Source organism: Mauremys mutica, chromosome 12 (assembly GCF_020497125.1).
Source record: "Mauremys mutica isolate MM-2020 ecotype Southern chromosome 12, ASM2049712v1, whole genome shotgun sequence".
Taxonomy (NCBI): domain Eukaryota; kingdom Metazoa; phylum Chordata; order Testudines; family Geoemydidae; genus Mauremys; species Mauremys mutica.
The window spans coordinates 79,510,730-79,523,013 of record NC_059083.1 but is presented as its reverse complement, the minus strand read 5'-3'; the positions used below and the strand labels follow the sequence as shown (position 1 = coordinate 79,523,013).

The window sequence follows — 12,284 nt, the reverse complement described above, 5'->3', positions numbered from 1 at the left end:
TCCGCCCCTGCTGGCCCCCGCCCCATCAGACCCAGACCGACGTCCCCAGCACCCAGCGCGGCACGGCTCTCGCCACTGGGCCCGGGTTCCCCAGCGCCCCCTGCTGGCCCCGTTGTGAGGCTTACGTGGGGCTCGACTCCAGGCCCCTGGCACGGGAGGGCGGAGCACAACCCCACCCTCCCCGCCGCCAGGCTGTGACGCGCTCTCCTGCTCTTTGCCCCAGAGAGAGCCCTGCTGGAGCTGGCCCCCCAGTGGGCGGAGCCCCCCCACATTCCCACGAGTGGGGGCTGCTGCTCACTATGTGTCTGTTCCCCAGCCCGCACCCGCATCACCAGCCCCCCTCAGGACCAGAGCGTCATCAAGGGAACCAAAGCCTCCATGAGCTGCGGCGTCACCCACGACCCCAGCGTGGCCGTCAGGTACGTGGCCTTGGCTTAGCAGGGCTCTGTCCTGGGAACCCCGGCTCCCGGCCCTGCTCCCCGAGCTCCCTGGCAGGGCGTCCGGGGGCTCCCGGCCCTGCTCCCCGAGCTCCCTGGCAGGGGGGGAGGTTGGGAGTCCCAGCCCTGCTCCCGGAGCTCCCTGGCAGGGGGGGAGGTTGGGGGGTCCCAGCCCTGCTCCCGGAGCTCCCTGGCAGGGGGGGAGGTTGGGGGTCCCAGCCCTGCCCCCGGAGCTCCCTGGCAGGGGGGGAGGTTGGGGGTCCCAGCCCTGCTCCCCGAGCTCCCTGTCAGGGGGGAGGTTGGGGGGTCCCGGCCCTGCTCCCCGAGCTCCCTGGCAGTGGGTGAATTAACACCCCCCACCCCCCGGTGCTGGGCAGGTGGGAGCCAGGGGACCCTCCCTGCAGAGCCAGAGACCCCAGCGCTGACAGATCCGCTCCCCTGGCCCTGGCTGAGTATCTGATGGGGGGAGAAATGCTGCCTTGCTGCAGGAGCCCCCGCTGCCATCTCGGGTGCCCCCCCCCACGCCCAGCTTCCTGAGCCGTGTCATTGCAGCTCTGCACCGCCACCCGGTGCCCAACCTGGGTACAGCGCCTGCGGGACGCTGCGAGCTGTGCCATGCCCCTGCCGCCCCCCCCCACCGCCGCCCCCGCCCCGCCTGGTGGCTGAGACCCAGGCTGGGGGTCTGCTCTGAGCGAAGCCAGCGCGCACGGGGCAGCCCATGCACCGCATCCCGCCGAGGGGCCGGTAGGACTCCTCCAGAGCAAGGGCCGTCGCTGCGTTACAGAGAGACAGGGCGGGGTCTGGGGGCTACGTGGGGGCTAGGACACCTGGGTTCTCCCCCAGCTGTCGGAGGGGAGTGGGGTCTGGTGGTTGCGGCAGGGGGGCTGGGGTCAGGACGCCTGGGTTCCATTCCCAGCTCCAGCCCTGAAGCCTGTGGTGGCCTTGCGGCAGGTACGTCTGGGAGAAGGACGGCGCGCCCGTCAGCGTGGACGGCATCCCGCGGCTCCGGCTGGACGAGGAGGGCACCCTGCACATCTCCCAGACCTGGTCCGGGGACATCGGCACCTACACCTGCCGGGTCCTCTCCGCCGGGGGCAACGACTCCCGCAGCGCCCACCTGCGCGTCAGGTGAGGGAGTTTGCTGGCCTAGGTCCCCCCAGCGTGCCCTGCCTGGGACAGGAACGCTGCAGGGGCTCATCCTCCCACCGAGACACCCTCCCGGCTTCCTGCCATGGCATCTCCCCCTTCCCCCTGCCCACGCACCCTGCCTCCTCCTGCCACGGGGCCCCCTCCCGCCACGGCGTGTCTTCTATGGCATCCCCCTGCCCACGTACCCCGCCTCCTCCTGCCACAGGGTCCCCTCCCACCACAGCGTACCTTCTGTGGCATCCCCCTGCCCACGCACCCTGCCTCCTCCTGCCACGGGGTCCCCTCCCACCACGGCGTGTCTTCTATGGCATCCCCCTGCCCACGTACCCCGCCTCCTCCTGCCACGGGGTCCCCTCCCACCACAGCGTACCTTCTGTGGCATCCCCCTGCCCACGCACTCTGCCTCCTCCTGCCACGGGGTCCCCTCCCACCACAGCGTACCTTCTATGGCATCCCCCTGCCCACGCACCCTGCCTCCTCCTGCCACGGGGTCCCCTCCCGCCACGGCGTGTCTTCTATGGCATCCCCCTGCCCACGTACCCCGCCTCCTCCTGCCACGGGGTCCCCTCCCACCACAGCGTACCTTCTATGGCATCCCCCTGCCCACGCACCCTGCCTCCTCCTGCCACGGGGTCCCCTCCCGCCACGGCGTACCTTCTATGGCATCCCCCTGCCCACGCACCCTGCCTCCTCCTGCCACGGGGTCCCCTCCCGCCACGGCGTACCTTCTATGGCATCCCCCTGCCCACGCACCCTGCCTCCTCCTGCCACAGCATCCCCTGCTCCCTTGCGATGCGGCTAACCGGGGCACCCTGCAGCCAGGCCATAGGCTCCAGAGCCCCTGTGCCGTGGCAGCCCGGCAGTACAGGCAGGCTTGCCCTCGCGATGCCACTCCCCACCGGAGTGAGCTCCCGTGACCCGCCCCAAACGCCCTCAGCTCCCTGCCCCACCTCCTCCCTGCCTGCCTCCCCCCCTCGCCAGGGCAGCGTTCACTCTGAAGCTGTCCCGCTGGTTTCTGTCCCCCCTCCAGGCAGCTCCCCCACGCCCCGGAGAACCCGGTGGCCACGCTGAGCCCGCTGGAGAAACGTGCCATCAACCTGACCTGGGCCAAGCCCTTCGACGGGAACAGCCCCTTGCTGCACTACATCCTCGAGGTCTCCGAGAACAGTAAGGCACCCGCCGCGGGGCGCTGGGAGCGGGGTGCCGGGGCTGGCGAGCGGGCACAAGCGTGGATGGGCCTGGCCCGCCCGACTGGGCTCCCGAGGGGGGAACCTGCAAGGGGCGGGGGGAAATCCAGCTCCCTGGTTTGTGGCACTAACCGCACGCCATCGGGCCGGGGCCTGGGGCTTGCCCTCGGCACGCCAGCGGCTTCGCCTGCAGCACATTGTGCAGAGTGGCTGACAGCCGGGAGCCAGCCGGGGACCCCGCGTGTCCTGTGCAGCCGAGCAGCACGGGGGGTGCCAGGCCAGGGAGCGGGCATGGGGCCTATTGGCGACTGAAAGGACTGTGTTTGCCCCGTGCCGGCTCTCCGCTCCACCCCTCCCCTCTCTGCCCCGCAGACGCCCCCTGGACCACCCTCATGGCCAGCGTTGACCCCGAGGCGACCTCCATGGTGGTGCGAGGCCTGGTGCCCGCGCGCTCCTACCAGTTCCGCCTCTGCGCTGCCAACGACGTGGGCAAAGGGCAGTTCAGCCAGGACACCGAGAGGTAAGGCGGGGCCGGGCGGCCGCCTGCGTGGCCCAGGAGCTGGCCAGGGCAGGGCGGGGGGCCTCACTCACGACCTTCGCTGCCTCCCCTCCCAGGGTGTCCCTGCCGGAGGAGCCCCCCACCGCGCCCCCCCAGAACGTCATCGCCAGTGGCAGGACCAACCAGTCCATCATGATCCAGTGGCAGCCGCCTCCTGAGAGCCACCAGAACGGCCTCCTGAAAGGCTACCTCATCAGGTAGGCCACTGGGGGGGGAGCCGGCCCTCCCCACCCGGCCGGTCCCCAGGGCGGCATCTGCCTGGCTCCCACCGGATGGGCCTGTGGAGCCAGAGGGGGCCCGGCTGCCCGCTGGCCTGACTTGCCCTCCCCCTGCCCCCAGGTTCTGCCTGGCCGGCCTGCCCGTCGGCTACCAGTTCAAGAACATCACCAGCGCCGAGGTCAACAACCTGCTCCTGGAGGATCTCATCATCTGGACCAACTACGAGATCGAGGTGGCGGCGTACAACAGCGCCGGCCTGGGGGTCTACAGCGCCAGGGTGACCGAGTGGACCCTGCAGGGAGGTGGGCGAGGAGGGGGGGGGCTTTCCCCAGCTCCGGGGGAAGGGCGCTGGGTCTCCGCTGCCTGGCTATGGGGTGCTGAGTCCCAGGGGATTCGTGAGCCCGGCCTCAGCTCACGAGCTGCTGGGGGCCAGGTGATCAGCAGTTGGCTCCGGACCCAGATCACCACCCCGCAAAGCAGCATTTGCCAGGCCGCTCGGGCAGCTGCGCTGCTGGGTCCCCAGAGGGGCCTGGGCAGTGTCTGCCCCAGGCAGCACCCCCCCACCCCCACCTCCCGAGCGAACCCGCCCTGCGGCTGGGGGAGAGGTGGGGCTGGGCTCTGCAGTGCCCCTATCCCCAGGGAGGTTTCAGAGCTCACTGTGGGGGGTGTGGGTGGCCATAGGGCGGAGAGGAGCCCAGCCTGCCACTCCCTGCCTGCCCGGTGTCCCGGTGCCGTGGCTGGGAGGGAGGCTGCCTGATCAGAGAGATGCTGCCGCTGCCAGTGGCCCTGACCGCAAGCCCCAGGCCCAGGCAGCACCTCCATCCCGCACAGCGTCCCCGCCCCCGTGCTAAGCCTGCCCTCCTCTCCTGCAGTTCCCACCGTGCCCCCGGGCAACGTACAGGCCGAGGCCACCAACGCCACCACCATCCGCTTCACCTGGAACCCGCCCAGCCCCCAGTTCATCAATGGCATCAACCAGGGCTACAAGGTAAGGGGGAGGCGGGGGAGGGGAGGGCACAGCTCCAAATCGAACACAAGGCACAGAATGGCACCCACTCCTTGAGACACCCACCAGCAGCACAGGCCTCGAGGGTGGGGGGCGGGGGGATAGGAAACCCAGCGTGGAAGAAGGGCCTGATCCTGGGAGGTGCTGAGTACCCTCAGCTCAGTCCCACGGCCAATACATTCCTTTCTTCTCACACGTTGTCACTTAGCTACAGCCGGTCCATGTCTCATTTCCTACCCCTCTCTGGGGTGAGAGTGAAACAGCATCCCCCTCTCCATGGGTCATCACTCGGGTTTGGACCTGGGACCTCCAGCACCAACCTCTCCCATTTTGCTAACAGAGTAACTCCACTCGCTGGCAGCAATAGTAGGTTGTTATCCTCGGTGTGAGCCAGCTGCTACAGGGTGGGCAGGACACACTGTGCCCGTGTGTTGCAAACACTCAGGGCTGTACTAAGAGACCCTAATCCATCTTTGCTCTGTATTGCGATTCGTTGGATTAATTAGCGAGAAGGCAGTGTTTACGCCTCAGCTTCCCCAGGAACGGCGCCACCATCTTGGATTCTCCGCCAGGGGGGCGAGCCGGGAATGTGAATAAAATCAACAGCATCTCTGCTTAAACCCTCATTCCGCACTCAAACTTTCTAAACCTCTTTTCCAAGGAAAAGTCTTTCCTGTGTCCGCTTCCCAGACCCTGAACAAAAATGGCTTCCCTTTGCATTAAAACCCCTCCAAAGCAGGTATTCCAATTGAGTCGAGCCTGACCATTAAAATAACAGTTACTAAGATTTAACACTTACACAGAACCTCAGCCTCCAACGCTCCGTAATTAATTCCAAATCGTAATTAATTCAAATTTACATTAATTACATTGAATTAAAATATTATACTTGTTTCTTAATCTACTGCAAAGAAGTTCAGGAATTTAATTGCCAACAAACGAGATAACCAGAGTAAGCAGGATATTTAACATACTTATTAAATTCCACTTAGTATTTTTGATTAGTATTTTAGGGCCTAATTAGTAGCTAATTAAGTTGCTATAGGCTATCTTCCATGGTCCCAATTTAATGCCTAGACGTCCCTTCTAAATGTAACACCATAGCAAAGCAGGCTATTGTGCATTGTTATCGGAGGAGTTAATCACAAAGCATCAGCTGTCTGTTGTTTTGTATGGATAAATACAAATGCTTATTAAAACACATCAAGTGTTTGCTTTTCGCCATTAATTGATGTTTAATCAACGCCGAATAAATGAGAGGCTCCGAATGAAAAGCTTTGATTTGGAGATGCACTAGAGGGTTTGCATTGTCTTGAAGAGAAGTGTGGGGAGATACCCCCTCCCCAAAGGAAATCTCTGTTCCCTTGGGGAAAGCGAAAACGTCCCCCACAGCTTGTGAGTGAAAAGGTTGTGGGAGTCCAGTAGCAAACACCTCAGAGCTCAGCTTGTTGGCTGAGGGCCGTGCGTGGCCGGGAAGTTCGTAAAGCCAAGTTGCTAAGCACTCCGAGATTGCCCGCTCTCTGGGACAGTGGCCGTCTCTTCGTTCTGTGTTTGTAAAGCACCTGCCACAGCAGCTAATAATAATACAGAGGCTGGTTTAAAAATGCTGTTTGTTAAAGGTTAAAAATCATGTATTCAAAAATAATCACACACTCCTGACGCCACCTGTGTTGCTAACAACTCCTTTGATCGTTGTTTAAGCATCAGATTTACCTTTTCCCTGTTTTCTGGTCTGAGCCCGGGCAATGAAAGTAGTCGGGCCCATTTCCCTGGGTGAGTCTCCTGCCGGAGCCCGGTGCTGCAGTGTTTGGGGGCCAGCTAAACCCAGCGCTGGGAACCTTTCCACTGATATTGCAAAGCCGCTCCGTTCCCCCTCCACACGTCCCTTCTGGCCTGTCTGACAGCGCCCCGGGAAAGCTAAACCCCAGCGTCCTGGCCAGATGCAGGAGCAGGTGGGGGGAGTGAGCTGAGTTCAGAGGAGATCCAGGATCGTAGGCCCCAAAGACACACTAGCTGGAAACACGGACGCATCAGAAACAGACCTGACCGTGCTCCCAAGGTCAGGACTCTGCCCCAGCAGAAAGTAGATTAAGGCGTCCTTGGCTTATCTATCACCATCTGGCTCTGTCTACCCTTGTCATACCTTCCAGTCTGTCTAATTAAGTATCGGGGCAGGTTACCAAGGGGGGCTGTAAATTCTCCATCCCTCGGTGTCTTTGAATGGAGACCGAAAGATCTGCTGTGCTCCTTCAGCCAGGATCGCTGGGCGAGGGTCTCTGGGCTGTGTTACGGAGGAGGTGCGGTGGGGCTGGGGCAGTGATCTGGCGTCTTGGCGTCCCTCTGGTCCCCGTGACCAGTGGACATCCCGGGCGTTTCCGTCACTCACGACCCGCCCTTTGGGAGGAGAGGCTGCTGAGGGGGCAGCCGTGGGGCTGAGGGCTGGTTCTCCCCCCACGCGGGGCTGTGACCCTGTTGTTCTGCCCCCCTAGCTGATCGCGTGGGAGCCGGAGCAGGCGGAGGAGGTGACCGTGGTGACGGTGAGGCCCAACTTCCAGGACAGCATCCACGTGGGCTACCTCGGGGGCCTGAAGAAGTTCACGGAGTACTTCACCTCCGTGCTGTGCTTCACCACGCCGGGCGACGGCCCGCGCAGCCCGCCGCAGCTGGTGCGCACCCACGAGGACGGTACGGGGAGGCCTTGCATTGCCTTGTGACACAGCTCCCAGGGGCGCCTGCAGAGCCAGGCACCTGGGCCCTAGAACCTGCCCCTACTCCCCATGGGGGAGACCCCCCCTCGCTCCAACTCCCCATGGGGGAGACCCCGGCGAGACCCCCATTTGCTCCAACTTACTATGGGGGAGACCCTAAGGAGACCCCCACTCACTCCAGTTCACCGTGGGGGATGCCCCACAAGACGCCTGCTTGTGCCCATTCCCTTTGGCGGATACCCCGGGAAGACCCCTGCTCGCTCCAGCTCACCATTCACTCTCACTAGCCAGCGCCCTGGGGAGACCCTGGCTCACCTCGGCCTGGCTGCACAGGGGGTGCTGAGCTGTGCACTGCTTGCTCCGCTCTAACTCTTGGCGTTGGGGGTTTTTGGGCAGCGCCTGGCCCCGTGGGACACCTCAGCTTCAGCGACATCCTGGACACGTCGCTGAAGGTCAGCTGGCAGGAGCCCCTGGAGAAGAACGGCATCCTGACCGGTGAGGAGCCCCTGCCGTTCTCCTGGGGTGCTTCCGTTACCCCATCTCCACCTCGCTCCCCTCGGCCCCGTCCTCCGCATCCCTCCGCGCCACGGCATGCCAAGGAGGCGCTGGCGTGGCCGGGGCAGCGCCCGCTACACCGGCTGGATGCTGCTGTGGACGATAGTGGGGAACTGGCTCCATGGCGAACACTCGGTGGAGAATTCGGGGCAAGAGCCGGCGGGTGGGACATTCCCAACCCCCCAGGCGGCTTGAACATCCCACTCCTGGTGCCTGAACCGCAGAGGGGTTGGCAAGCGAGGGGTGTGGGGCAGAAGGGACCAGCATTGGCTCAAGGAGCTGGCTCTGCCCTTCAGCCTCTGGCTAGTGGCCCCTTGCGCCAGGCTGTCAGGCTGCTGGGGGCATCTGGGAAGTGAGGCCCCTCTGCTGCAAAGCCTGGGGGTGGCACTGCATTGGCTGGGGCCCACGCGCTGGCCTGGGGAGGGGTGCAGTGCAGGCAAGTTGAAGGGTGTCCCCTCGGGGGGAGGGAGGTTCCCGCAGTGGGGGGCTGCGTGTTACCCGCCCGTGTGCATGTGGCTGGCTCGTGTTTGCAGGCTACCGGATCTCCTGGGAGGAATACAACCGCACCAACACACGGGTGACGCACTACCTGCCCAACCTCACCCTGGAGTACCGCGTCACCGGCCTCACCGCCCTCACCACCTACACCATCGAGGTGGCCGCCATGACGTCCAAGGGGCAGGGCCAGGTGTCCTCCTCCACCATCTCCTCCGGGGTTCCTCCAGGTAAACCCGGCTCCCAGCTCCCTTCTGCTCCCGTCACCAGCCTCCCGCTGGCTTCCAGCAGGCCCTGGGTGGAGGGCACCCCACGAAGAATGTGCTGGGAGCGGGTCTGGGGCAGGGGGTGAGGCTGGGCCCGAGCAGCACAGAGCGGGAGCTGGCTCCTTAGCAGCTGTTGACCAGGCCTGGCTACTCGTGCTGGGGGTGACTCTGCCCCTAGAGCTGCCGGGACGTGTGCATGATGCTCCAGTAGCTGTGCCATTCTCCCCTACGGTCTCCCCCCACTGCTGCCACGGGTGCGGGCACTGATGGGAGGGGAAGGCCGGCTGCACTTGCCCCCTGGCCCTGCGACAGGATGTCCCCTCCCATCCTGTCCTCTCCCTGCAGAGCTCCCTGGCGCGCCGACCAATCTGGGCATCTCCAACATCGGCCCGCGCTCCGTCACGCTCCAGTTCAGGCCAGGCTACGACGGGAAGACTTCTATTTCCCGCTGGCTGGTGGAAGCTCAGGTGAGGGGTCTCTGGAGAGGGAGGTGAAGGAACCGGGGAATCCAGGCCTATTGGGGGGTGTACAGCACCTTGCACTTGGGAGCTCTCGGCCTCCGCTGCCTTGGGCTGGGACATTGCGCCGACAGGAGCGACCTGCATGGCCCATGTGCAGTGCAGGCAGCGCCACCGCCCCTCACGCCACCCACTTGTCCACAGGTGGGTCAGATCGGCGAGAACGAGGAGTGGGAGCTCATTCACCAGCTGGCCAACGACCCCGACGTCCGCTCCATGGAGGTGCCCAACCTCCACCCGTACATGTACTACAGGTGGGTGCTGGGGACCGGCGCTTGGCGAGTGCCGTGGCTGCTACAACCCCCACCCTGGGTGGCAAGGGGGCCTGGCTGGCTCTAAGGGGTCTTCTCAGCCCGTCGGGCACTGGGCTTTCCTCCGCCGAAGACGTGTTTCCCCAGAGGCGCTGGACACAGCCTCTCCTCCCCTAGCATCGTGCCCCCAGCGTCAGCCTCGCCCTGGGAAGGTAGCGGAGCCTGAGAGCATCAGGGAGGGGGGCTCTGGGTCCCAGGTGCAGCTGAACCGTTCCCCAGCAGCAGCGCCCCCTAGTGTCCCCCGGAGCACAGCATGGGTGCAGCATTGGGGGTGGGGATGCCCTGAGCTTTGCACAAACGGGGTGGGGGTTGTATTGTCGCCCCTGTGGAGGAGCTCGGGGGGTCCCCTCCCTGCCCACGGTGACTCGGCTCCGCTTCTCGCAGCTTCCGCCTGCGGCAGGTGAACATCGTGGGCACCAGCCCGCCCAGCGTGCCCTCCAGGAGGATGCAGACCCTGCAGGCGCCCCCGGACGTGGCACCCGCCAACGTCACCCTGCGGACGGCCAGCGAGACCAGCCTGTGGCTGCGCTGGATGGTGAGTGACCATGGGGCGCATCCTGGAAACCCTGCCCGGGATGGGCACTGCCACCGTGTCTGCCCGGGGCGCTCCCTTGGGTGGGGAGCCGGGAAAACGGCAGTCACAGGGTCTGGGGGCGGCAGCCTTGTGGAATGCAGCGTCAGCCACTGTCTTCCCGGGGGTGGGGGGTGGAAGCAGCCTGGCTGTGCATTGCAGTGCGTGGGGGGCTGCACACAGGCTGGGTTGGGTGAGGGGGTGAACATGGATGAATGGGGGGCTGGGTGAGGAGTGCAGAAGGGAAGCGAGGTTTGTACAGATTAGTTGGGGGCTGTGTAGGGTATGGGGGGAGCGGTTAGGTTGGAGGAAGGTTTGTGGGTTGGGGGGGCTGTGCCGGGTGTGGGGGAGGGTACATGGGTTAGTGGGGGCTGTGCCGGGTAGGGGGGAGGGACGGTGGGTTAGCGGGGGGCTGTGCCGGGTGGGGGGAGGGTACGTGGGTTAGCGGGGGCTGTGCCGGGTGGGGGAGGGTACGTGGGTTAGCGGGGGGCTGTGCCGGGTGTGGGGGAGGGTACGTGGGTTAGCAGGGGGCTGTGCCAGGGGGGGGGGAGGGTACGTGGGTTAGCGGGTTGGGGCTGTGCCGGGTGCGGGGGAGGGTACGTGGGTTAGCGGGGGGCTGTGCCGGGTGCGGGGGAGGGTACGTGGGTTAGCGGGGGGCTGTGCCGGGTGCGGGGGAGGGTACAGGGGTTAGCGGGTTGGGGGTGGGCCGGGTGTGGGGGAGGGTACGTGGGTTAGCAGGTTGGGGGTGGGCCGGGTGAGGGGGAGGGTACGTGGGTTAGCGGGGGCTGTGCTGGGTGGGGGGGAGGGTACGTGGGTTAGCGGGTTGGGGGTGGGCCGGGGGAGGGGGAGGGAAGGGGGGTTAGCCGGGCGCTGTGCAGCGTGGGGGGAGGGTACGTGGGTTAGCAGGGGGCTGTGCCGGGTGGGGGGAGGGAAGGTGGGTTAGCAGGGGGCTGTGCCGGGTGGGGGGAGGGTACGTGGGTTAGCAGGGGTCTGTGCCGGGTGGGGGGAGGGTACGTGGGTTAGCGGGGGGCTGTGCCGCGTGGGGGGGAGGGTACGTGGGTTAGCGGGTTGGGGCTGTGCCGGGTGGGGGGGAGGGTACGTGGGTTAGCGGGTTGGGGCTGTGCCGGGTGCAGGGGAGGGTACGTGGGTTAGCAGGGGGCTGTGCCGGGTGGGGAGAGGGTACGTGGGTTAGCCGGGGGCTGTGCCGGGTGGGCGGAGGGTACGTGGGTTAGCGGGGGGCTGTGCCGGGTGGAGGGAGGGTACGTGGGTTAGCGGGGGGCTGTGCCGGGTGGGGGGAGGGTACGTGGGTTAGCGGGGGGCTGTGCCGGGTGGGGGGGAGGGTACGTGGGTTAGCGGGGGGCTGTTCCGGGTGGGGGGAGGGTACGTGGGTTAGCGGGGGGCTGTGCCGGGTGGGGAGAGGGTACGTGGGTCAGCGGGTTGGGGCTGTGCCGGGGGGGGGGAGGGTACGTGGGTTAGCTGGGGGCTGTGCCGGGTGGGGGGAGGGTACGTGGGTTAGCGGGGGGCTGTGCCGGGTGGGGAGAGGGTACGTGGGTTAGCGGGGGGCTGTGCCGGGTGGGGGGAGGGTACGTGGGTTAGCGGGGGGCTGTGCCGGGTGGGGGGAGGGTACGTGGGTTAGCGGGGGGCTGTGCCGGGTGGGGGGGAGGGTACGTGGGTTAGCGGGGGGCTGTGCCGGGTGGGGGGGAGGGTACGTGGGTTAGCGGGGGGCTGTGCCGGGTGGGGGGGAGGGTACGTGGGTTAGCGGGTTGGGGCTGTGCCGGGTGCGGGGAGGGTACGTGGGTTAGCGGGGGGCTGTGCCAGGTGGGGGGGAGGGTACGTGGGTTAGCGGGGGGCTGTGCCGGGTGGGGGGAGGGTACGTGGGTTAGCAGGGGGCTGTGCCGGGTGCGGGGAGGGTACGTGGGTTAGCAGGTTGGGGGTGGGCCGGGTGAGGGTGGCTGGTGCTGAGCGTCTCCCCCGTCCCAGCCGCTCCCGGAGCTGGAGTACAACGGGAACCCGGAGTCGGTGGGCTACAGGCTGCGGTACACGCGGGCGGACGGGCGGGGCAGGACGGTGGCGCACGTGATCCACGAGCGGGTGGAGCGGGAGTTCACCATCGAGGACCTGGAGGAGTGGACCGAGTACCGCGTGCAGGTGCAGGCCTTCAACGCCATCGGGGCCGGGCCCTGGAGCCACGTCGTGCTGGGACGCACCAGGGAGTCAGGTACCTCCTGCCGGGCCCGGGGCCTGCCCCACCGGCTGCTCCTCGGCTGGCAGTGCCCAGCAGCCCCCCAGCCTGGGTGTGCCCT

General features: G+C 66.0%; 1 protein-coding gene across 5 annotated transcripts in view; it reads left to right on the top strand.

Annotated features, from left to right (window-relative positions):
* The window catches only part of SDK2 (sidekick cell adhesion molecule 2), a 171,703-nt gene that overhangs the window by 134,120 nt on the left and 25,299 nt on the right, over positions 1-12,284 (top strand). For 4 of the 5 annotated variants that reach the window (XM_044983584.1, XM_044983583.1, XM_044983580.1 and 1 more), the window contains exons 12-25: positions 317-419; positions 1,389-1,565; positions 2,617-2,753; positions 3,146-3,293; positions 3,389-3,529; positions 3,672-3,853; positions 4,424-4,539; positions 7,047-7,242; positions 7,662-7,760; positions 8,354-8,545; positions 8,927-9,048; positions 9,244-9,353; positions 9,795-9,945; positions 11,962-12,199. In XM_044983584.1, coding sequence (XP_044839519.1) covers positions 317-419; positions 1,389-1,565; positions 2,617-2,753; positions 3,146-3,293; positions 3,389-3,529; positions 3,672-3,853; positions 4,424-4,539; positions 7,047-7,242; positions 7,662-7,760; positions 8,354-8,545; positions 8,927-9,048; positions 9,244-9,353; positions 9,795-9,945; positions 11,962-12,199 — 2,112 coding nt within the window. The remainder of the gene's footprint in view (positions 1-316; positions 420-1,388; positions 1,566-2,616; positions 2,754-3,145; positions 3,294-3,388; positions 3,530-3,671; positions 3,854-4,423; positions 4,540-7,046; positions 7,243-7,661; positions 7,761-8,353; positions 8,546-8,926; positions 9,049-9,243; positions 9,354-9,794; positions 9,946-11,961; positions 12,200-12,284) is intronic. The other variant, XM_044983585.1, reaches the window with a different exon arrangement.